The 23903-nt window shown below is 26.2% G+C and overlaps 7 protein-coding genes across 7 annotated transcripts; all 7 read right to left on the bottom strand.

Moving 5' to 3' along the window:
• Positions 1 to 842: 842 nt before the first annotated feature.
• LOC122850591 (SET and MYND domain-containing protein 4-like) lies at positions 843 to 3306 on the bottom strand. The gene is made up of 5 exons (XM_044149725.1): positions 3190 to 3306; positions 1656 to 3028; positions 1413 to 1571; positions 1177 to 1320; positions 843 to 1088 (listed from the first exon to the last, which is right to left on the bottom strand). Exons 2-5 carry the CDS (start codon positions 3024 to 3026, stop codon positions 843 to 845), a joined length of 1920 nt encoding a protein of 639 aa, XP_044005660.1. The 5' UTR covers positions 3027 to 3028; positions 3190 to 3306.
• Positions 3307 to 4675: 1369 nt separating this feature from the next.
• Positions 4676 to 7196, bottom strand: LOC122850592 (SET and MYND domain-containing protein 4-like). Its single transcript, XM_044149726.1, has 5 exons — positions 7060 to 7196; positions 5496 to 6865; positions 5258 to 5416; positions 5024 to 5167; positions 4676 to 4934 (listed from the first exon to the last, which is right to left on the bottom strand). The coding sequence occupies exons 2-5, from the start codon at positions 6861 to 6863 to the stop codon at positions 4689 to 4691; spliced, it is 1917 nt and encodes a 638-aa protein (XP_044005661.1). The 5' UTR covers positions 6864 to 6865; positions 7060 to 7196; the 3' UTR covers positions 4676 to 4688.
• Positions 7197 to 8166: 970 nt separating this feature from the next.
• LOC122850593 (SET and MYND domain-containing protein DDB_G0273589-like) lies at positions 8167 to 9812 on the bottom strand. Its single transcript, XM_044149727.1, has 4 exons — positions 8985 to 9812; positions 8741 to 8899; positions 8530 to 8673; positions 8167 to 8409 (listed from the first exon to the last, which is right to left on the bottom strand). The coding sequence occupies exons 1-4, from the start codon at positions 9810 to 9812 to the stop codon at positions 8167 to 8169; spliced, it is 1374 nt and encodes a 457-aa protein (XP_044005662.1).
• An 8-nt stretch (positions 9813 to 9820) lies between these two features.
• On the bottom strand, positions 9821 to 15520 carry LOC122850594 (SET and MYND domain-containing protein 4-like). Its single transcript, XM_044149728.1, has 7 exons — positions 15467 to 15520; positions 13953 to 15262; positions 13699 to 13863; positions 13475 to 13624; positions 13346 to 13388; positions 10911 to 10919; positions 9821 to 10308 (listed from the first exon to the last, which is right to left on the bottom strand). Exons 2-7 carry the CDS (start codon positions 15258 to 15260, stop codon positions 9821 to 9823), a joined length of 2163 nt encoding a protein of 720 aa, XP_044005663.1. The 5' UTR covers positions 15261 to 15262; positions 15467 to 15520.
• A 1693-nt stretch (positions 15521 to 17213) lies between these two features.
• Positions 17214 to 18335, bottom strand: LOC122850595. The gene is made up of 4 exons (XM_044149729.1): positions 18023 to 18335; positions 17775 to 17939; positions 17551 to 17700; positions 17214 to 17465 (listed from the first exon to the last, which is right to left on the bottom strand). Exons 1-4 carry the CDS (start codon positions 18299 to 18301, stop codon positions 17214 to 17216), a joined length of 846 nt encoding a protein of 281 aa, XP_044005664.1. The 5' UTR covers positions 18302 to 18335.
• Positions 18336 to 19539: 1204 nt separating this feature from the next.
• Positions 19540 to 20082, bottom strand: LOC122849645. Its single transcript, XM_044148417.1, has 2 exons — positions 19944 to 20082; positions 19540 to 19861 (listed from the first exon to the last, which is right to left on the bottom strand). The coding sequence occupies exons 1-2, from the start codon at positions 20061 to 20063 to the stop codon at positions 19610 to 19612; spliced, it is 372 nt and encodes a 123-aa protein (XP_044004352.1). The 5' UTR covers positions 20064 to 20082; the 3' UTR covers positions 19540 to 19609.
• A 62-nt stretch (positions 20083 to 20144) lies between these two features.
• Positions 20145 to 22463, bottom strand: LOC122850596 (SET and MYND domain-containing protein 4-like). The gene is made up of 4 exons (XM_044149730.1): positions 22433 to 22463; positions 20872 to 21720; positions 20417 to 20793; positions 20145 to 20333 (listed from the first exon to the last, which is right to left on the bottom strand). The coding sequence occupies exons 1-4, from the start codon at positions 22461 to 22463 to the stop codon at positions 20145 to 20147; spliced, it is 1446 nt and encodes a 481-aa protein (XP_044005665.1).
• Between the last annotated feature and the right edge of the window lie 1440 nt (positions 22464 to 23903).

Below are 23903 nucleotides of genomic sequence, written 5' to 3' on the forward strand. Positions count from 1 at the left end.
TTTTATTTTATTTTTGATCAGAACATGTAGATAATTGTTATTTTTTAATGAAAAATTTATAAACTATTCATCTAAACAATAATTAGTTAGACGAAAAAATCAAGAAACAAATAACATTTTGAATTTTTTTTTCTTGATAGTTATATCAACAATAAACAACATTGTAAAAAATTTATATGAAGCTGTATGTCTTATTTATCTTTCTCTTGATAAATAATTACTTGAGGGTATCTTAAACTGTATGTAAACGTACATACAGCTTTTTCAATAGTAAATACAAGTGTGATATTTCTTTACAGGGAACAGTGATGTAGTGATGAAACTTATCACTAAGTTATCGGTTATCATTATTGCTACTCAAAGTATCTTTATTAATAATTTCGTCTTATCTTCATCTTCAAAGAGTTCTCGACACTTATTTAATTTTCTTCAACAATACTTAGAGTGATTAATTTGTTTTTAATTATTTATGAAATTATTATGTATGAATACAGAACAATTAAAAAAAAAAAGGAATAACTACAAATCATTTTTCAACACTCAAGCTTTATTCGAATAAACACACAAAAAATTTAAAAATACTGCAGTATTTTAGTTTTTATTAAATTTAAAATATCAAAAAACGTAATTTTTAATAAAATGAATATTCTAATGAACATAAAACTTTAAGGTATGTTTTTCAGTTGATAAATTGTCATACTAAACAAAAAAAAAAAAAACAAATATTATCATGCTATAAAAAATATAAAGTAGAAACGAAAAACAAAGTACATACAAAGAATAATTTGTAATAAAATAAATAATGAAAAACCGCGAAAGGATTTTTTTTTTAGTAAAAAAAATTACTGATCGATACGACGTGGAATGGAAAGTTGGTGATGCAACGTTCCCAGTATCAGTGAAAAAAAAGAAGCTTCTTTACAAGGAACAGTAACGTGTTGATAAAATTCATCAGTCATTTTGGCCAAAGTGTCTTTTATTTTGAGCAATTTCTCAGCATCTCCCTCAGCAATGAGCTCAGAATAACCAGCTGATTTAATCATAATACGATCCAATTCTCTTTGAACTTGATTCGACAACTTCAAACTCTGTCAAAAATGAAAAAAAAATATAAGCTTTGAATTATAATCAAATTGCTAATAATATTATTTTTTTTCAAATAAATAAAAACTTTACCTTGTAAGATGTAAGATTGTCCATCAGTGGTAAATCTTGTACACATGCTGTGCATTTGCACGGAGGAAGATCAAATAATGCAAGGTTCTTTCGACGTAGAGATAGTGGCATGTCCTGGTAACGTCCAGCTAATGATATGCGTATCTAAAATAAAGAACACAAATATCATTAATTCTTTTATGAGTTGATTTGGTAAAAATTAAAATACATCTTGTTTAAAAAAAAAAACCAAGTACTTTTTCTCCTTTTTTTATTGGTCTTTCGGCGACAATTGCAACATTCCCTTGATAGTTGTACCAACTAACATGAGGATCACAATGGTTGACGAACATGTCTTGAATTGGCATTATAACAGCGTGTGATAACACGACCTCTTTTGATATATCATCAGTGTGCTAATTAATAAGAAATAACATCATCAATTACATCAATCATTATAGTGTTTTGATTAATCTGAAAATGAAAAATATTTTACTTACATAAGCAACATTGCGGTTGACAGTCATTAAATACCTGAGTATCAAACCTCCCAAAATTATTGATTTTTTATTTGAATAAGCTTCAACAATTTCCATTTTTTGACCAAAAACATTTGTTTCAAGTCCAAACATTAATACAATTGATGCAGTTCGAAGTGCTCGAGGGAATGAAAATACATCAGAATTTGGCTTGCAATAAACAAGACGATAAAAATTATCAATAGTATTAACATCAAAAATACCATCTTTAAAAATCATTGATTTATCAGCACTTGCTTCAACATCATCAATTTTTTTTCTCAATTCAGTAATACCACCAGCAGTCTTAATTGCTTTTAATAAAATTTTAATCGTTAATCGAAATTTCCAATCATCTGCAACATCATATTTCAATTTTATGGAAAAACTTAAAATTGAACATTCAAGATCATGATATTCATTCCAAGCAATATCTTTACATTCTTGTGAACAAAATACTATATTTGGACATTTATCACAAGGTATACCAGCCAAAGTTTGACGACAACAATGCCAACAAGTGATGTAACGTTTATCATCACAAGCAATCATTTCAAATGGTTTATTGATGTAAATAAATTCACCAGATTTAATGTCTCTTGTTGCAACAATATGTTGATTATTTCCATTTGTTTTTTTTAATTCAATTGCATCTGATCCACCAGCTATTATTGCACTCTTATTTCTAATCATTGGAGTAAATTTAGCAGCGTTTGTATCACGAGGTTTTTCAAGTTGATTCATCATCTTTGAATATTCATCTTTGATGTTGTAATTTGGATTGTTATTTGTTAAATTAGGTAACCACTGCATTGCACTGGCCATTGAAATACCTGTCTCAATATGTGAGCTTGGTTTCAATGCTTTGAAACACAATGATTGACGAATATGTAATTTTGTTTTTAAATTATCTGGATAGCCTATTTTTAATGAACGTTCAATGTCAAGTAGACAGTCATTATAAAATCCTGCTTTGAATAATACTGCTGAACGATTTGCATAAGCCAATGATAATTCATTGGATCCAACTGGTGCATAAGCAATACTCTTGGTGTATGCCTCAATTGATTTGCTTATATAATCTTTATTTTTTGAAGTAGCTGTGTATTCATTGTTACCAATCGTACGCCAGTGTGTTGAATCAACGACTGTTTTTTCCACCATAAATTTTTCACAATAGTTAATAGGTGCTGTTTCAATCATAAAGTTCCATGCAATCTCAAATTTATCATCAAATGTCTTTGTTTTAAGGAATTTTGCCTCTAGATCTGTCATAAATTTTTGACAAGGTTCACTTATGTTTCTACAGTCATTATTTCCACAAAAATCCCTACAAGTAGATCCTCCCCGCATTGCTGTTACAAAAATAAATACACAAGTAATATTAATAACAATAACTATAAATAATAAAGATAAAAACAAGTTTGAAACAATTAAATAAAAATAAGATTATTATTATGATATTTTTTGTAGAAATAATATTATAATAATTATTACAATGTGAATGAAAACTTACTTGGTCTTTGATGATTTTTACTTGAAAAAATAAATACTTTCAAGAGTCAAATGTATAATCCAACGAAATTTTATCAATCCACTTTGTTACATTTTTATTGATAAACTGTTCAAACTTTTTAACAAAAAATCAACTGTATTGTTATTAGTTAATTTGAGATGGATAAAGTAAATGATAAGACTGGATAAGACACTTAACCAAAACATGCAAAAACACTTGACAGAACGAAGCATAAAAGAGAAAATACTAGAAAAAACAAAATATCAGAACTCCGGCGATGTGCGGGGCACTACAGGGTGTTTTCTCTCTCTTTCTTTCTTTCTGCTTATAAAAATTACATATCAGCAGTCTATTAAAAAAAATTAGACTCACTTGAAATCAAAAACAAGGTAGAAAATAAAAAAATTAATTTTTGATAATTATATTAATATATCCAAAATACAAGAAACGATAAATAAATTATAGCAATAAATTTGGTATAATATTTAAGAGCAATGTTAAATATAATGTATTATTTCAAATAGAAAAAACTATATTTAATTATTTGAATATTAGATATAATAAGAAAACTTTTTTTTTTTATTTTTGATCAATACATGTAGATAATTGTTATTTTTTAAAGAAATTACATCAGACTAAATACTTCCATTAAATTTAAAAATCATTACAAATGGTCAATAATCCAATAGCAAATGAAAAATTTATAAACTATTCATCTAAACAATAATTAGTTAGACAAAAAAATCAAGAAACAAATGACATTTTGGATTTTTTTTCTTGATAATTATATCAACAATAAACAACATTGTAAAAAATTTATATGAAGCTGATCTTGTTTCTTTCTCTTGTTAAATAATTACTCGAGAGTATCTCAAACTGTATGTAAACGAACATACAATTTTTTCAATAGTAAATACAAGTGTAATATTTTTTTACAGGGAACAGTGATGTAGTGATCAAACTTATCACTAAGTTATCACTGATAAAATGATCAGTTGTCATTATTGCTACTCAAAGTATCTTTGATTGTTAATAATTTCATCTTATCTTTATCTTCAAAAAAGAGTTCTTGACACTTATTTAATTTTCTTCAACAATACTTAGAGAGTGATTAATTTGTTTTTTATTATTTATGAGATTATTATGTATGAATAAAGAACAATTAAAAAAAAAAAGAATAACTACAAATCATTTTTCAACACTCAAACTTTATTCGAATAAACACACAAAATTTTAAAAATACTGCAGTATTTTAGTTTTCATTAAATTTAAAAAATCAAGACGTAATTTTTAATAAAATGAATATCCTAATGAACATTAAACTTTAAGGTATATTTTTCAGTTAATAAAATGTCATACTAAACAAAAAAAACGAATATTATCATGCTATAAAAAATGTAAAGTAGAAACGAAAAGCAAAGTACAAAGTACAAATAATAATTTGTAATAAAATAAATAATAAAAACCAGCTAAAAGATTTTCGTTTTTTGGTAAAAAAATTACTGATCAATAGGACGTGGAATGCAAAGTTGATAATGCAACATTTCTAGCATCAGTGGAAAAAAAGAAGCTTCTTTGCAAGGAACAGTAACATGTTGATAAAATTTATCAGTCATATTGGCCAAAGTATCTTTTATTTTGAGCAATTTCTCAGGATCTCCTTCAGCAATAAGCTCATAATAATCAGCTGAATTAATCATGATGCGATCCAGTTCTCCGCGAGCTTGATTTGACAACTTCAAACTCTGTTAAAAATAAACAAAATATAAGCTTTAAATTATAATCAAATAGCTAATAATGATATTATTTTTTTTCAAAGAAATAAAAACTTTACCTTGTAAGATGTAAGATTTTCAATCAGTGGTAAATCTTGTACACATGCTGTGCATTTGCATGGAGGAAGATCAAATGATGCAAGGTGCTTTTGACGTTCAGATAGTGGCTGGTCCTGGTAACGTCCAGCTGATGATATACGTATCTAAAATAAAAACACAAATATAATTAATATTTTCATGAGTTGATTTGGTAAAAATTAAAATACATCTTCTTTAATAAAAAAATCAAGTACTTTTTCTCCTTTTTTTATTGGTCTTTCGGCTACAATTGCAACATTCCCTTGATAGTTGTACCAATTAACATGAGGATCACAATGGTTGACAAACATATATTGAATTGGCATTATAATAGCCCCTGTTAACACGACCCCTTTCGATACATCATCAGTGTGCTAATTAATAAGAAAAAACATCATTAATTACATGAATCATTATAGTGATTATTATGAAAATAAAAAATATTATACTCACATGAACAGCATTGCGTTTGACAGTCATTAAATACCTGAGTATCAAACCTCCCAAAATTATTGCATTTTTATTTGAATAAGTTTCGACGATTTCCATTTTTTGGCCAAAAACATTTGTTTCAATTCCAAACATTAATACAATTGATGCAGTTCGAATCGCTCGAGGGAATAGCCATACATCAGAATTTGGCTTGCAATAATCAAGACGATGAAAATTATCAATAGTATTAACATCAAAAATATCATTAGTATAAATCATTGATTTATCAGCACTTGCTTCAACATCATCAATTTTTTTTCTCAATTCAGTAATACCACCAGCAGTCTTAATTGCTTTTAATAAAATTTTAATCGTTAATCGAAATTTCCAATCATCTGCAACATCATATTTCAATTTTATGGAAAAACTTAAAATTGAACATTCAAGATCATGATATTCATTCCAAGCAATATCTTTACATTCTTGTGAACAAAATACTATATTTGGACATTTATCACATTGTATACCAGCCCTAGTTTGACGACAACAATGCCAACAAGTGATGTAACGTTTATCATCACAAGCAATCATTTCAAATGGTTTATTGATGTAAATAAATTCACCAGATTTAATGTCTCTTGTTGCAACAACATACCGATTATTTCCATTTGTTTTTTTCAATTCAATTGCATCTGATCCACCAGCTATTGTTGCACTCTTATTTTTAATCATTGGAGTGAATTTAGCAGTGTTTGTATCACGAGGTTTTTCAAGTTGATTCATCATCTTTGAATATTCATCTTTGATGTTGTAATTTGGATTGTTATTTGTTAAATTAGGTAACCACTGCATTGCACTGGCCATTGAAATACCTGTCTCAATATGTGAGCTTGGTTTCAATGCTTTGAAACACAATGATTGACGAATATGTAATTTTGTTTTTAAATTATCTGGATAGCCTATTTTTAATGAACGTTCAATGTCAAGCAGACAGTCATTATAAAATCCTGCTTTGAATAATACAGCTGAACGATTCGCATAAGCCAATGACAATTCACTAGATCCAACTGGTGCATAAGCAATACTCTTGGTGTATGCTTCAATTGATTTGCTTATATAATCTTTATTTTTTGCAGTAGTGTATTCTTTGTTACCAATTTTACGCCAACTTATTGAATCAGCAACTGTCTTCTTCATCATAAACTTATCACAATAGTTGGGAGGTGATGTTTCAATCATAAACTTCCATACAATCTTAAATCTATCATCAAATGTTTTCGTTTTAAAAAAATTTACCTCTAGATCATCTACCAATTTTTGACAAGGTTTACTTAAGTTTTCACAGTCATAATTTCCACAAAAATTCCCACATCTAGATCCTTTTCCCATTGCTGTTACAAAAATTAATTCATAAATAATATTAATAACAATAATAATAATTATAGATAATAAAGATAAAAACAAATTTAAAGCAATTAAATAAAAGTAAAATTATTATGATTTTTATTGTAAAAATAATATTAATATTTCAACAATTGTTTAAAAACAAACCATCAACAATTCAACAATTTGAATAAAAACTTACTTGGTCTTTGGTGATTTTCACTTAAAATAATAATTATTTTCAAGAGTCAAATGTAAGATTAAAATGGATGATGTAAATAATATGACACTTCACAGAAGGACTTGACTAACCAACTTAATCCGACAATGCCCAAAACACAAAAGAAGGCATGGCAGCCCTGAACCGCCGAGGTGCTCGAGGGGGATTTTCACATATTTTTTTTTTTTCTTTTTTTCGAGATCCTTCTTGAACGTTGCCAGCGCCAATTAAGTCTCTATCTCTTTTCCCGACTTCTCTCTTTCTCTACTTAAAAATTAAAAATTCAAACTAGCATTACAAATCGCTGCTTTTTGCTTATTAAAAAAAATATAATTATATTATCATTAAATTGTTTCATTAACTTTTAATTAATAATTACATTAAAAAAAATACTAAGTTTGAAATTAAAGACAAAGTATAAAATAAAAAAATTAATCTTTGATAATTATATTAATATAATAAAAATACAATAAACAATAAATAAATTATTGCAATGAATATTTATGTATTATTTAAAAACCGATGTTCAATTTAATATATTATTTTAATAAGAAAAAAAATTGCAATGAATATTTATGTATTATTTAAAAACCGATGTTCAATTTAATATATTATTTTAATAAGAAAAAAAATACAACTAATGATAATTTAATTTATTTAATTATTTATTTTTCTTGATGACTTTAGAAATAAGTTATTATGATGAAAAATAATTACTCGAGAGTATCATTAATATTTAATTGTCTATATAACGCTAGGAGGATTGTTAATAATTGTTTAGTATCTTCGTAACAAAAGACATGTAATATATCTCAGTATTTTATCATCTAATAAATAATAAACTAAAAATAATATTTAAATATTCAAACTTTATTTAAATAAACACAAAAAAAAAATCAATTTACATTATTTTAATTTTAAGTAAATTGAAAGAACTTAACAACAACAAAAAAAAAACAAAAAACAAAAAACAATTTAATTGAAGAAATATTTTAGAAAGAAAAAAAAAAGAAAAACAAATAAATATTTAATAACAATAATAATAAAAATAAAGCTAGGATTTTGTTTTTTTTTTTTGTAAAATAATTATCAAATAATACGACGTTGATTAGCAAGTTGATGATACAATTTTTCTAGCATCAGAGAAAAGAAAGAAGCTTCTTGGCAAGGTACAGTGACGTGTTGATAAAATTTATCAGTAATTTCAGCAAAAGTGTCTTTTCTTTTAAGCAATTTTTCGGTGTTTTCTTCGACAATGAGCCCAAAATAATCACCTAATTTCAACACGATACAATCCAATTCCTGTTGAACTTGTTTTGATAACTTTAAGCTCTGTCGAAAATAAAATAAATACAAGCTTTAAATTATTATATCAAGTTATTAGCAATTATCAATATAATTTATATTATTTATTCAATTATACTATTTATTTTTAAGTAAATAAAACTTTACCTTGTAAGATGGAAGATTTTCCAACAGTGGTAAATTTTGTACACATGTTGAACATTTGCATGGCTTAAGATCCAATGCCTCAAGTCTCATTTGACGTTCAGATAATGTATCTTTCTGGTAACGTCCAACTAGTGATATACTTATCTAAAATAAAAAAAAAACAAAAATATTTTATTTATATTTTCATGAGTTGATTTTAAAAATAAAATACCTTTTCTCCTTTTTTAATTGGTCTTTGGGCTAAAAATGTATCATTCGGTTCACAGTTGCACCAGTTGACATGAGGATCACAATTCTTTACGAACATTTCTCGAATTGGCATTATAGCAGCAAATGTCAAAGAGAGATTTTTTGAGACATCATCAGTGTACTAATTGATTAGAAATAAAATTATTTTTTTAGATTGATAATTATAGTATTCTAATTGCTTAAATAATAAAACATGTTTTACTTACACGCATAACATTACGTTCAACAATCATTAGATGTCTGAATATCAAACCTCCCAAAATGACTGAATCAACAGGTCTCAACTTTCGACCAAATATATTTGTCATTTTACTAAACGTTTCGACAATTGCTGAAATGTCAATTGCACGTTCAAATGAACATTCATCAGATGTTGGCTTGTAATAATCAAGACGATAAAAATTATCAAGAGTATTAACATCAAAAATATCATCAGTATAAATCATTGATGTATCTTTCATTGAATCAATATCATTAATTTTTTTTTTCAATTCTGCAATACCACCAGTGGCTTTAAGTGCTTTTGATAAAATTTTAATTGTCAAGTGGTATAGCGGCTTGTCTTCATCATCCATTAAGTCCAATTTCAAAAAAAGACTCAAAATTAAACATTCAAGATCATGATATTCATTCCAAGCGATATCTTTACATTTTTGTGAACAAAAAATAATACACGAGCATTTATCACATGCTACACTAGACCATGTTTGACGATAACAATGCCAACAAGTAGTGTAACATTTACCAACAGAAGTGATCATTTCAAATGGTTTATTGATGTAAATAAATTCACCAGATTTGATGTCTCTTGTTGCAACAATATAATGATTATTTCCATTTGATTTTATTAATTTAATTGCATCTGATCCACCAACTATTGTTGAGCTCTTATTTTTAATCGTTGGTTTAAATTTAGCAGTGTTTGTATCACGAGGTTTTTCAAGTTGATTCATCATCTTTGAATATTCATCTTTGATGTTGTAATTTGGATTGTTTTTTTTTAAATTAGGTAACCACTGCATTGCACTGGCCATTGAAATACCTATGAACTTGGTTTCAATGCTTTGAAACACAATGATTGACGAATATGTAATTTTGTTTTTAAATTATCTGGATAGCCTATTTTTAATGAACGTTCAATGTCAAGTAGACAGTCATTATAAAGTCCTGCTTTGAATAATACTGCTGAACGATTTGCATAAGCCAATGACAATTCACTGGATCCAACTGGTGCATAAGCAATACTCTTGGTGTATGCCTCAATTGATTTGCTTATATAATCTTTATTTTTTGAAGTAGCTGTGTATTCATTGTTACCAATTGTACGCCAGTGTATTGAATCTACAACTGACTTGTCTTTGATAAAATTATTTGTATTTCGTTTAGAAAGAGCTGAACCAGGTAAAAATGACCATACAACCTCAAATCTATCCTCAAATGTTTTTTTTTCAAGGAATTTATTAATTATATTGATCCATCCTTCTTCTGAGGGTATATTGATGAGTCCACAGACAAATTCTCTTTCCATTTCTGAATATTTAAAAAAACAAATAATACAAATTAAATAAAAATAAAGTCATCATGATTACAACATAATTTTTAATTATTTCATATGCATAGTTTTTATTTTTATTATTAGTGTAAATAATATTTAAATAATATTTAAAACTTACTTGATTTTCGATGGTATTTACTTGAATAAAATAACAAACTTTAATAAAATGAAATAGATATATATTAAATTGCAAAAAAAATGTATTATTAATTGTTATTCAATTTTTTATTTATTTATTTATTTATTTTTTTGTTAAATCAAAATGGATGATAAAAACAAAATAACAATCAGAATGAAAACACTTGTAAACACTTAACTGAATTCTATATTTCTATTCGTATATTGCTGAATAGTTAAAGAAACACAATAATCACAATAATCAATTTAAAAAAATATTTATTTGCACAAAATAAATTTATTTTTATTTGTAATTGGGTGAATAATGTTTAAACAATTTATAATTAACGCGAAAGAAAAATATTTGAACAAAATGAAAATTATGTATATAAAATTATAACAAAGTTTTATTTATTTACTTTGGTAAATTTTGACTGAAGAACTGTTCAACTTGTCTTACCGAAATCAACTGTACATATTTTTGTTATAAATTAAAATTAATAATGAAAATTGAATGACAGTCACATTTACCAGAAAAACACACACGACAATGCACAAAACAATAACAGCTGGAAATTTTTATTTCTTTTTCTAAAAACATTTCCCATCGATGCTTACAATGAGTAAATATTTTCTCTCTTTTCTTTTTCTATCATTTCACCAACCAAATTAGAAATTTGGTATTTTTAATATTATTCAAAAAAAAAAAAAAAAATAAATGAATAAATAAAATTTTTATTTAATTTGTTTGAATTAATTTTTAATTATAAATAAGAATTACAGCTACTTGAAAATTCGATCAAAGTAAAAAATAAAAAAAAAAATAAATGATAATTAAGATGAAATTACTAACTTGTTTTTTTTTTTTTAATTTATGAAGGAAAAGGCATCTCTACACAATATAAAATTAATAGCTTATATTTTTTATTGAAACAATTTGATTATTGTATATTTTTTCAATGAATTTAAATATATTTAAATTCCGTCTTATCAATTTAAAATCACTTTTTATAACTGATACTAATAACACATGCTGTTGAAATACAATCACTTACTTAAAATTGATAAGTAAGTAAGCTTCCAGCTCACAAAATATGTCAATGTAATATGAGAAGTAAGAATATTAAAAATATAAGAATAATAAAAATATATTTATAATTTTTTTTTTTGAAATATAAATAGTCAATGACTTAAAAAAATAACTTTACGTAAATATTATCTCCTTATTATATAAAAATATTGTATGAAAAATTTATCAATATTTTATACTAAAAAAAAAAAACAGTATTGAAATGTAGAAAAATAAAAAATATATTAATACTTATTTTTACATTTTATTCAATTGAATAAAATTGAATAAATTCAAATTAAAAAACCATAACAAATAATCCTTTATCAAATAATTTATAGCCTAAATAAAAGCACGGCTATCTAATAATTATTTGAAATAATTTAAACGATAAGTTTTAGATTTTTTAATAAACCTCTCACCTTAAATAAAAATTATTAACTTTTTTAATAATTTAATTTATTCAAATTTAAATAATGATTCATTATTAATCAAAGATATCTTTCTCTTCATCTCAAAAAAATACAACTAATGATAATTTCAATTGTTTAATTTTCTTTCTAATTATTTAAGAAAAAAATCTTTTTTTTTTGTCTTTTTTTTCCGTTAAATAATAATTACTGATACGTATTATTAATAGTATCTAGTCGACTGTATATCGTGTTGAGTGACAAATACAATAATGATATTTCTTTACAAGGAAAAGTGATGTAGTGATGAAGTTTATCATTCATCCTATTTACATCATCCTTGATTGTTAATAATTGTTTGTTATCTCCGTGGCTGATAACCAGGGCCAAAGAGTTCAGTCAATTTTGGATGCCGTATCAATTCGCGGTTAGAATTTTAATTAAAAAAATCGAAAAATGTTCGTTATATCAGTTTCAAGGTTTGAGTCACACAACAATAATGCTCGATATGTGATTTCGTGTTGAATTTGTTTTGTTTCAACAGATGCCTTACTGAAATAAATTATTTGCTGTTTCAAACTTATTTGTTTTCAAATATGGTGTAAAATTTAATTTAATTTAAAGTACTGAATAAAGTTTTGAAATATAACACTCTTTTAACACTCAAGTGTTAATTTTATATTTTTGATATTTTTAATTCTAAAAAAAGTACTTCTTAGAAATATATTTAGAACTTTATTTTTATTTTTTTCAGAACATTTTTTGATATTTTTTTTTGAGAACTTTTTTGAGAACTTTTTTGAGAATTTTTTTGAGAATTTATTTTAGAACTTTTTTTGAGAACTATTTTGAGAATTTTTTTGAGAACTTTTGTTAGAACTTTTTAAAAAGTTCTAGAAAAAGTTCTAAGAAAAGTTCTTAAAAAAGTTCTCAAAAAAAAGTTCTAATAAAAGTTAAAGTTCTCAAAAAGTTCTGCAAAAAAAAAAAATATCAAAAATGTTCTGAAAAAATAAAATAAAGAGACACAATATATTTTAAAATTACTTTTTAGAATTAAATATCAAAAATATAAAATTAACACTTGAGTGTTAAAGAGTGTTATATTTCAAAACTTTTACATTTCAGTACTTTAAATTAAATTAAATGCATAATTTTATTGTAAAAATAAATAAAAGTTTAAAAATAAATAAGGAATTTATTTCAGTAAGGCTCTGTTGAAACAAAAACAAAGTCAACACGAAATCAATATATCGAAATCCCTGTTGTAGACTCTAACCGTAACACTGATATAACGATACATTTTTTCGATTTTTTTAATTAAAATTCTAACCGCGAATTGATACGGCATCCAAAATTGACTGAACTCTTTGGCCCTGCTGATAACCTTTAGCCATCCTTCAAATTTTAGCATCATACAGTCGAGTTCTCTTTGGATTCTCGTCGGTATTGCCGACATACTCTTGAGAAAAAATAAAATAAAAATAGTTTTGAATATATCATCAGCTTCAAGAATTTAAAGTTTTAAACAAGCGATAAAATAAGTACCTCATAGGATGGAAGAGAATGAATAGTTGTCCAATTTTCAACACATGCTGTACATCCACATAGTTGAGCATCATCAGTAGTAAATTCTAATCGTCTATATCGGTCAATTTTTGAAGTCATATGATATGAATCTACACTACCCATGAGTATCTGAAAATCATTTGTTATTATCGAAATATAAAAAATAAATAAAAGTATAATTATTTTGGGACTTTAATAAGTACCGGTTGTCCTTGCTTGATTGGTTTGCAAGTGTAAAATCCAACATCTGAACCTACGTGGCTCCAATTGACATTTGGATCACAGCTCGTTTTTAATATCTTAGTATTACAAAATGGGATCGAGTCAGTTGTCAACATCAAACTACAACCAGCCGATGATTCTATCAACTGATAAATTTTGTTTAAAAATTAAATTAAATAATTTTTAGAAATACTCGATTGGTTCATTATCAATACTAGATTAAATAAATACATACCGATTGACTAATGCAAGAAGCAATCATCATATATCGCAATATTAATTCTCCCAAAATTAATATTTTTTTATCTTTACTTTTAATCAAATCGTTCAATGTCATTTTTTTACCTAATATATCTGTATTTTCACCAAAAACTGTAACAATCAATACCGCAAGTAATGCACATTCGAATGTACACTTTGATGATGTTGCTTTAAAATAATCAAGACGAAGAAAATTATCGATAGTATTAACATCAAGAATCCCATTGGTGAATATTAATTCTTTATTTTTCATCAAGTCAATATCATCAATTTTTTTCTTTAATTGAATTAAACCACCCACCGAGTTTAGTGACTTTAAAATCATTTTCACTGCAATTAATTTTCCTTGATCTACATTGTCAACTTTTAAAAGTTGTCCGAATACTAAACATTCAATATTATGATAACTATTCCATGCTTTTTTTTTACATCTCTCCGAGCAATAAATGACGTTTGGACAATTATCACATGGTATACCAGCCCAAGTTTGGTGACAACAATGCCAGCAATTAGTAAAACGTAATTGATTACTAGGAATTGCTGCAAATGACTCACAAATGTAAATAAATTCACCAGATTTGATGTCTCTCGTTGCAACAATATATTGATTATTTTCATTAATTTTTTTCAACTCAATTGCATCAGATGCACCAACTATTATTGCATTATCATTTTTTATTTCTGGTATAAATTTAATAATTTCACGTGGTTCTTTGAGTTCATTGATCATCTTTGGATACTCTTTGATGATGTTGTATTTTGGATGATATTTTTTCAACTCAGGAAGCCACTGTATTGCATTAGCCATTGAAATACCTGGTTCAAGTCCTGAGTTTGGTTTCAAGGCCTTGAAACACAATAATTGACGTAAAAATAATTTTGTTTTTAATCTATCTGGATAGCCTGCCTTTAATGAACGTTCAATGTCAAGAAGACAATCTTCATAAAGTCTTGCCTTGAACAATACAGCTGAACGATTTGCATATGCCAATGATAATTCAATGGATCCAACTGGTGCAAGGTTAATACTTTTGGTGTATTCCATAATTGATTTGCGTAAATAATCTTTATTTTTTGTATTAGTGTATTCAGTGTTACCAATTTCTCTCCAGAGTTTTGAGTGACTAGCCGTTTTGACCACTTCATTAGGACACTTCTTAATATATGGAGCTATAAAATTCCATGCCACTTCAAATTTATCTTTAAATGTTGTTTTTTCAGAAAACTGTCTTTTGGCAATTATCATTTCAACATCAACAGAAGAAGAGTCGACGAAGAACATGACTGCAACAAAAATTAAATTTATATTTTTTTATTTATTATTTATTAATAATTATTAATAATACTACTTTATAAAAATAAAATTATCATGTTTTTAATATTTGTCTTAAATGAAATTATTTTTGATCGTGATTATGTTAATAATATTTTAACAATTGATAATTGAAAAGAGAAAAAAAATAATAAATAAAATAAATAAAAACTTACTTGATTTTCAATGATATATTTACTTGAACAAAATGAAAATTACCAACATCAAGCCTGTAACAAAGTTTTATTTATTGATAATTAAATTAGGTATATTTTCATTGATGAACTGTTACAGTTGTAACTTACAACTATGTTATTAAAATTAATTTTTTTATTAATTACTACACAGTATTAATAATTCAATTGAAATGAATGACAAAAATAAATTGACAAACACCATAAAACAATAACAGGTGATTGAAAATCTGCGGCGCATTTATTTCTTTTAGTAGATCATTCTCCTTACCGCACTCTTTACGACTCATATATCATATTACGAAATATGCTGGCGTTGCTGACATGATTAGTAATTCGCTCATTATCTCTCCCTCTTTTCAGAAATCAAAATTAAAAATTCAATAGATTTAAAATTTTAAATCCACCTTTAATTAATTTTGCATTAATTTATTAATTTTTAAATATAAAAAAAAATTACTTTTTCTTTGAAACTTTGATGGGCCAAAGTAGAAAATTAATTAAATAAAAAATGATATTTAATGACTCTTCATAATGACAAAGAATTACGATGTTGTTTTTAAATTGTTTTTAAAAGAAAAGAATATATAATTTATAGTTTTTATAGTTAATTTTGTTTATGAATAAATAATAAATATTAATAAAAAAAACTTTTACTGTATTTTAATTTCTCTTTATCAATTTAAAAGCACTTTTAATAACTGATACTATAATATAATGCACACTGTTAAAATACAATTACTTACTTGTAATTGATAAGTTAAAACCGGATCCTCTTCCAGCTCACAAAATAAAGTAATGTAAAAAATCTATATAAATGATGAATTTATTTAAATAATATATTATTTTAAACTCAATTTATTAAACAGACTTGGTTATTTAATTATATTTAAAAAAATTAAACAAATATCTAGAGTTGTTAATTCGTTTTCAATTTTTTTTCTTTGAATGGGATGTGTTGATGAGAGAACAGGAATCAAGTCCAACCAGCACAGTGAACACTTGAACACTGAACAGTGCGTAACTGGATGCCTGTCGACAATTTTTTTATGACTTATTACGTAGCTTTGTTTATGAATATATACATTACTCAGACCATAAAAATTTATCCCCACAAAATTATTGGCTGTATGAAAAATAAAGTATTTGTGACATACATATTGTAACTGAAATATTATTTTTCTTTAAAAGAACGATATGACTTATGTCGTGCACAAAGTGTAAGCATAATAAGAATATATTGATAATTTATTTTAAAAATAGAAATAGTCAATGTATTTGAAAAATAACTTGACGTAAATATTATCTCTTTATTATATAAAAATATTGTATGAAAACTTTATTAATATTATTGTAAAAAAAAACAGCATTGAAAATGTAGAAAAATAAAAAATATATTAATACTTATTTTTTTTTTTATTTAATTGAATGAAATGAAATATACCCAAATGAAAAAAAAATAACAAATAATCCTTTATCAAATAATTTATAGCTTAAATAAAAACACTAATTATCTAATGAACTGTTAAGATTATTTAAACAATAGATTTTAGATTATTTTAATGAACCTCTCACCAAATTTAAGTGATGAAAAATATCTTTATCTTTATCTCAAAAAAAATACAACTAATGATAGTTTTAATTCTGATTATTCAAAAAAATGAAAAATTATTGTAAAAAATATATGAATTAGTCTTGTTTTTTTTTTTTTTTTTTTGTTGAATAATAATTACTGGTACGTATGATTAATAGTATCTAGTCGACTGTACGTCGCGCTGAGTGAAAAATGCAATAATGATATTTCCCGACAGGGAACAGTCATGTAGTGATGAAACTTATCATTCATCCTATTCAACTCATCCTTAATTGTTAATAATTGTTTGGTATTTCCTTGGCGAATGAGCTCTAGCCGCTCTTTGAATTTTAGCATTATACGATCAAATTCTCTTTGTATTCTTTTCGGTATTGCCAATGTCATACTCTAGAAAAAAAAAAAAGATAAAAATAGCTTTAAATATCACGAGCTTCAAGAATTTAAAGTTTTAAACAAGCAATAAAACAAGTACCTTGTATGAGGGAAGAGAATAAAGAGTTGACCAATTTTCAACACATGCTGTACATCTACATGGTTGATAATCATCAGTATAACGTTTTAAGCAATCATATCGGTCGATTTTTGAAGTCGTATGATATGAACCTGCAGTACTCAAAAGTAGCTGAAATGAATGTATAATTATCGAAATATAAAAAATAAATACAAGTATAATTATTTTGCAACTTCAATAAGTACCGGTTGTCCTTGCTTGATTGGTTTGCAAGCGTAAAATCCAACAGATGAACCTACGTGACTCCACTTGATATTTGGATCACAGCTCAGTGTTAATATCTTAGTATTACAAAATGGTATCAGGTCAGTTGACAACGTCACAGTACAACCACTGGATGATTTTATAAACTGATAAATTTTGTTTAAAATATGATTATTTTCGTAAACACTTAATTGATTCATTATCAATACTAAATTAAATAAATACATACCGATTGACTATTGAAATAAGAAATCATCATATATCGCAATATTAATTCTCCCAAAATTAATATTTTTTTATCTTTACTCTTGATCAAATCTTTTAATGCCATTTTTTCACCTAATATATTTGTTCTTATACCAAAAATTGTAACAATCAATACTGCAAGTAATGCTGATTCTAAATTGCATTCACTTGATGTTGCTTTAAAATAATCAAGATGAAGAAAATTAACGATAGTATTAACATCAAGAATTCCATTGGTAAATATTAATTCTTTATTTTTCATCGAGTCAATGTTGTCAACTACTTTTTTCAATTCTTTTAAACCACCTACGGAGTTTAGTGACTTTAGTGACACATCTCATGCCGGAGTAATTTCTCTACCACCACCCTCGTGTCGGAGTAATTTCTCCGGAAATGGGCCAAAAACGGAGTAATGCCGAAGAAAGCCGGAGTAATGGCGGAGAAATATTTCTACCAGGGTGGTTATATCGATATTTTTCAGACTATCGCCCAACCCTAGTTTCACCTAATATATCTGTTTTTTGACAAAAAATTGTAACAATTGTAAAGGGCGTTTTTTTATGCTGTTTGAATTTTATTTAATATTCAACATTCTGCCACCAAATTACTTTAATTTATTATTTTACGATTTTATTTAAATATTATACTTTAAATAAAATAGAACACAAATTTTAATTTATTATTATACAAACTATTTATTTTAACATTTAAATTATATGATGAATTATGAATTATTGAACAATATATTTTTCAAGTATTTGTGATGTGGCAAAGCCACGTCACCAAGATAAATTTTACAAGTTTTTATTTTGCGGACGCACTCAATGGTGGCCGGACTTGAAGTAATTTTTACATTTGCTATTTTACATGACGAGACAAACACCATATTACTGTGGAGAGACAGAGTCCCGGTAGACGAATGTGGTGGGGATTATCGAAATATATGTGTGAGCATTTTCACTCGTTACACAATAAATAAGTAATGCTGAAATTGCACTCAGTTGATGTTGCTTTAAAATAATCAAGACGATGAAAATTATCGATATTGTTCACATCGAGTTTGCCATTTGTTAGTATCATTGTTTTGTCATTTATTGAGTTAATTTTATGAATTTTTTTTTCAATTCAATTGAATCATTTTGTAAGTTTATCGCTTTTAAAAAAATTTTTACTCGAAAAATATCTGTCGTTAGAACTAGAGAATTTAAAAGTTGTCTCAATACTAAACATTCAATATTATGATAACTATTCCATGCTTTTTTTCTACATGAGTCAGAGCAATATATGATTTTTGTATAATAAGGATTTGAATAATCCTGTATCAAATAATTGATAGCTTTAATAAGAACACCGATAAATCTCTCACCCTAAATGACAGTTATTAATTTTTTAATAATTTAATTCATGCAAATTTAAATGATGAAAAATATCTTTCTCTTCATCTCAAAAAAAAATACAACTAATGATTATTTTAATCGTTTAACTTTTTTTCTAATTATTTAAAAAAAATAATCATTATTGTAAAAAGTATATGAATTAAGTAGTGTCGTTTTCTTTTGTTGAATAATAATTACTGGTACGTATTCTTAACAGTATCTAGTCGACTGTACATCATGTTGAGTGATACATGCAAAAATGATATTTCTTCGCAAGGAACAGTGATGTACTGATAAAACTTATCATTCATCCTATTAAAATCATCCTTAATTGTTAATAATTGTTTGGTATTTCCTTCCCTAATGATCTTTGGCCACTCTTTGAATTTTAGCATCATACAATCGAATTCTCTTTGGATTTTCGTCGGTATTGCCAATGTCATACTCTTGAAAAAAAAAGATATAAATAGTTTTAAATATCACGAGCTTCAAGAATTTAAAGTTTTAAACAAGCAATAAAACAAGTACCTTGTATGATGGAAGAGAATGAATAGTTGACCAATTTTCATCACATGCTGTACATCTACATGGTGGATCATCATCAGTAAAACGTTCTAAGCATTTATATCGGTCGATTTTTGAAGTCATATGATATGAACCTGCAGTATTCGAAAGTAGCTGAAATGAAATTTATAATTATCGAAATATAAAAAATAAATACAAGTATAATTATTTTGCAACTTTAATAAGTACCGGTTGTCCTTGCTTGATTGGTTTGCAAGCGTAAAATCCAACATCTGAACCTACGTGACTCCAATTGACATTTGGATCACAGCTCGGTTTTAATATCTTAGTATTATAAAATGGTATCGAGTCAGTTGACAACGGCACCATACAACCAGTGGATGATTCATTAAACTGATAAATTTTGTTTAAAATTCAATAATGTTTACAAATACTTAATCGGTTAATTATCAATACTAAATTAAATAAATACATACCGATTGACTATTGAAACCAGAAGTCATCATATATCGCAATATTAATTCTCCCAAAATTAATATTTTTTTATCTTTACTTTTAATCAAATCGTTCAATGTCATTTTTTTACCTAATTTATCTGTTTTTTCACCAAAAACTGTAATAATCAATACTGCAAGTATTGCTGATTCAAATGTACAGTTTGATGATGTTGCTTTAAAATAATCAAGACGAAGAAAATTATCGATAGTATTAACATCAAGAATCCCATTAGTAAATATTAATTCTTTATTTTTCATCGAGTCAATACTGTCAATTTTTTTTTTCAATCCTTTTAAACCACCTACGGAGTTTAGTGACTTTGAAATCATTTTCATTGCCATTAATTTTTCTATATCTACATGGTCACATTTTAAAATTTCTTCCAATATTAAACATTCAATATTATGATAACTATTCCATGCTTTTTTTTTACATATGTCAGAGCAATATATGATGTTTGGACAATTATCACATGGTACACCAGTCCAAGTTTGACAACAACAATGCCAACAATTAGTATAATGCAATTCATTAACAGGAGTTGCTGCAAATGGCTCAGAAATGTAAATAAATTCACCAGTCTTGATGTCTCTTGTTGCAACAATAGTCTGATTATTTTCATTATTTTTTTTCAATTCAATTGCATCAGATGCACCAACTATTATTGCATTATCATTTTTTATTTCTGGTATAAATTTAATAATTTCACGTGGTTCTTTAAGATCATTGATCATCTTTGGATACTCTTTGATGATGTTGTATTTTGGATTATATTTTTTCAATTCAGGAAGCCATTGCATTGCATTAGCCATTGAAATACCTGGTTCAAGTCCTGAGTTTGGTTTCAAGGCCTTGAAACACAATGATTGACGTAAAAATAATTTTGTTTTTAATTTATCTGGATAGCCTGCCTTTAATGAACGTTCAATGTCAAGAAGACAATCTTCATAGAGTCTTTCTTTGAATAATATAACTGAACGGTTTGCATAAGCCAATGACAATTCACTGGATCCAACTGGTGCAAAAGCAATACTCTTGGTGTATGCTTCAATTGATTTGCGCAAATAATCTTCATTTTTTGCAGTAGTGTATACTTTATTACCAACTTCTCTCCAGAGCATTGATTGACCAACCGTTTTTTTAAGTCTAACTCGATTTTCTTTAATATGTGGAGATATGAAATTCCATGCCACTTCAAATTTATCTTTAAATGTTGTTTTTTGAGCAAATTGTTTTTCGGCAATTTCTCTAGCTTCACGAGGTTGAGAATTATAAAAAAACACTGTAACAAACAATTTTTATAAAAGCAAAATTAAATTTTCATTGTTCTATAATTGTACAAAATACAGTTATTTTTAATTGTTATTATGTCAACAATACTCAAACAATATTGATAATTTATTGATTGAAAAAAAAATAAATGATAAAATGTCAAATGAATGGCATAGATAAAAAACTCACTTGTCCTTAAATGTTTCTCCTTTGAAAAATATAAAATAGATATTTCCAACAAAATTTTATTTATTGATGATGTTCAAACTAGGTCACTGAAATCACTTGCTTTTTTTTAATTGTCAATCAACTTAATTAAATTTAAATTAAAAATAGATGATAAACATAAAAAAGAGTCAGCATAAATAAAAAAAAAATTGATAACTCGACGATGTACAAAACGAAACAAAAAAAGAAACCAAAAAGCTATTTGCCTAATAGTTATTGCAGCATTCACTTTTATATTAATGTAAATATTTATTAAATAATAAATTAATCACTTTAAATTAATCTAATTTTTTTATTTTAATTGTGTAGATAATTTGTTAGTTATTATGCACTGTTAGAGGTTATCGTGTTGAGACCTTGGGCAAACGTCATTATATTTTTTTGCTTATTGCAAATTCGCTACTTGTGGGTCACTTGTTGGGTGGTGCACAAGCAAACACGAAAAAAAAAAAAACAGCGTATGCGTATAGCACGCAAATGTCTCTCCAGGGTACTCCAGGCCTCCGTAGAACCGGGAGTCGTCATATCGATTGATGCTGATATTTAATAGCCCAGATAATCAACGACTGGTATGCGCCAGTACGTTAATGGTACGCAGTACGCTATACCTGGTATACTGTACTATGTACCAAGTGTTAAAAAATTATATGAAGCTGTATTTTGTTTGTTTTTTTTTTTTTGTTGATATAAATGATAAATTATTACTCGACAGTATCATGAACTGTATATAGAATTGAACATATGATTTTTTGAATAATACATAAAAAAGCGAAATTTTTTTGCAGGGAACAGTGGTGTGTTAATGAAACATATCATTAATAGAACTTAAATCATCCTTGATTGTTAATAATTTTTTAGGATCTCCCTGGTCAATGAGCTCTTTCCACTTTTTTAGTTTAGCATCATACAGTGCATTTCCATCTTGGCTTTTGTTGGCAATATCATACTCTTGAAAAAAACAAAGAATAAAAATAGTTTTAAATATCACTAACTTCAAGATTCAGAGTGATTAACAACTTAATAAAAATACCTGGTAATATGGAAGATGTTCCATAGTTGGCCAATTCTCGATTGATAATAAAATTGATAATAAAATTTGGTAAATTTGTATTGATGAACTAATATAATTGTGTTGATAAAATCAACTGTATTGAAATGGATGGCAAAAATGTATTTTCAATTTCTGCATAAGAATTTAATTATAAAATAAAAATGAAAAGATAATTTAAACTGGTTTGTTATAAGTTTATAACACTGATTGAAATGAAATTCTTTGAAATGATTGATAAGTGGTGAAATATGATTCTGTTCTACATAAAAAGGAATGCAGTGGAAAAAAATTGTATGAAAAATTCAGCTAATTTGGCTATTGATTTGATTTGAAGGAAAAGGCATGTCTGTAATATAAAATTAATAGTTGATATTTTTTATTGAAACAATTTGATTATTGTATATTTTCAATGAATTTAAATGTATTTTAATTCCTCTCTATCAATTGAAAATCACTTTTTATAACTGATACTATATAATATAACACATACTGTTGAAATACAATCACTTACTTAGAATTGATAAGTAAAAACCGGATGCTTTTCCAGCTCACTGCAAAATATGGCAATGTAAAAATCTATATCAATGACAAATTTATTCAAATAAATTATTATTTAAAATTTCATTCAGTAAACAAACTTGGTTATTTGATTTTATTCAAAAAAATTAAACGAATGGCTTGAGTTGTTAATTTGTTTTTTATTTATTTTTTTTGAATGTGTTGATCAGAGACCCAGAGTCAAGTCCAACCAGCACAGTGAACACTTGAATAGTGAATAACTGGATGCGATCTCGCAGCCTGTCGACAATTTTTTTATGACTTCTTACGTAGCTTTGTTTGTGAGTATATTATTATTTCATGGAACTGATATTACTCAGACCATAAAAATTTATCCCCACGAAATTATTGGCTGT

The sequence above is a fragment of the Aphidius gifuensis genome, linkage group LG2, assembly GCF_014905175.1.
Source record: "Aphidius gifuensis isolate YNYX2018 linkage group LG2, ASM1490517v1, whole genome shotgun sequence".
Taxonomy (NCBI): Eukaryota; Metazoa; Arthropoda; class Insecta; order Hymenoptera; family Braconidae; genus Aphidius; species Aphidius gifuensis.

Excerpts from the sequence above, each read along its gene's own strand:
- LOC122850596 (XM_044149730.1), bottom strand. The coding sequence starts at position 22,463 with ATGACGACTCCCGGTTCTACGGAGGCCTGGA. Across the intron at positions 20,794-20,871 it reads CATATATTGCTCTGACATAT|ATATAGAAAAATTAATGGCA; the intron begins GTAAAAAAAAAG and ends GTGACCATGTAG. Across the intron at positions 20,334-20,416 it reads CTGGTTTCAATAGTCAATCG|TTTAATGAATCATCCACTGG; the intron begins GTATGTATTTAT and ends AAAATTTATCAG.
- LOC122850595 (XM_044149729.1), bottom strand. The coding sequence starts at position 18,301 with ATGAAAAATAAAGAATTAATATTTACCAATGGAATTCTTGATGTTAAT. Across the intron at positions 17,701-17,774 it reads CAATCAAGCAAGGACAACCG|CTACTTTTGAGTACTGCAGG; the intron begins GTACTTATTGAA and ends CATTCATTTCAG. Across the intron at positions 17,466-17,550 it reads ATTCTCTTCCCTCATACAAG|AGTATGACATTGGCAATACC; the intron begins GTACTTGTTTTA and ends TTTTTTTTCTAG.
- LOC122849645 (XM_044148417.1), bottom strand. The coding sequence starts at position 20,063 with ATGACTTCAAAAATCGACCGATATAAATGCTTAGAACGTTTTACTGAT. Across the intron at positions 19,862-19,943 it reads ATTCTCTTCCATCATACAAG|AGTATGACATTGGCAATACC; the intron begins GTACTTGTTTTA and ends TTTTTTTTCAAG.
- LOC122850594 (XM_044149728.1), bottom strand. The coding sequence starts at position 15,260 with ATGTTCTTCGTCGACTCTTCTTCTGTTGATGTTGAAATGATAATTGCC. Across the intron at positions 13,864-13,952 it reads CTTCTTGCATTAGTCAATCG|TTGATAGAATCATCGGCTGG; the intron begins GTATGTATTTAT and ends AAAATTTATCAG. Across the intron at positions 13,625-13,698 it reads CAATCAAGCAAGGACAACCG|ATACTCATGGGTAGTGTAGA; the intron begins GTACTTATTAAA and ends AATGATTTTCAG.
- LOC122850592 (XM_044149726.1), bottom strand. The coding sequence starts at position 6,863 with ATGGGAAAAGGATCTAGATGTGGGAATTTTTGTGGAAATTATGACTGT. Across the intron at positions 5,417-5,495 it reads TCAAACGCAATGCTGTTCAT|CACACTGATGATGTATCGAA; the intron begins GTGAGTATAATA and ends CTTATTAATTAG. Across the intron at positions 5,168-5,257 it reads CAATAAAAAAAGGAGAAAAA|ATACGTATATCATCAGCTGG; the intron begins GTACTTGATTTT and ends TTTTTATTTTAG.
- LOC122850591 (XM_044149725.1), bottom strand. The coding sequence starts at position 3,026 with ATGCGGGGAGGATCTACTTGTAGGGATTTTTGTGGAAATAATGACTGT. Across the intron at positions 1,572-1,655 it reads TCAACCGCAATGTTGCTTAT|CACACTGATGATATATCAAA; the intron begins GTAAGTAAAATA and ends CTTATTAATTAG. Across the intron at positions 1,089-1,176 it reads ACAATCTTACATCTTACAAG|AGTTTGAAGTTGTCGAATCA; the intron begins GTAAAGTTTTTA and ends CATTTTTGACAG.
- LOC122850593 (XM_044149727.1), bottom strand. The coding sequence starts at position 9,812 with ATGGCCAGTGCAATGCAGTGGTTACCTAATTTAAAAAAAAACAATCCA. Across the intron at positions 8,674-8,740 it reads CAATTAAAAAAGGAGAAAAG|ATAAGTATATCACTAGTTGG; the intron begins GTATTTTATTTT and ends TTTTTATTTTAG. Across the intron at positions 8,410-8,529 it reads AAAATCTTCCATCTTACAAG|AGCTTAAAGTTATCAAAACA; the intron begins GTAAAGTTTTAT and ends TATTTTCGACAG.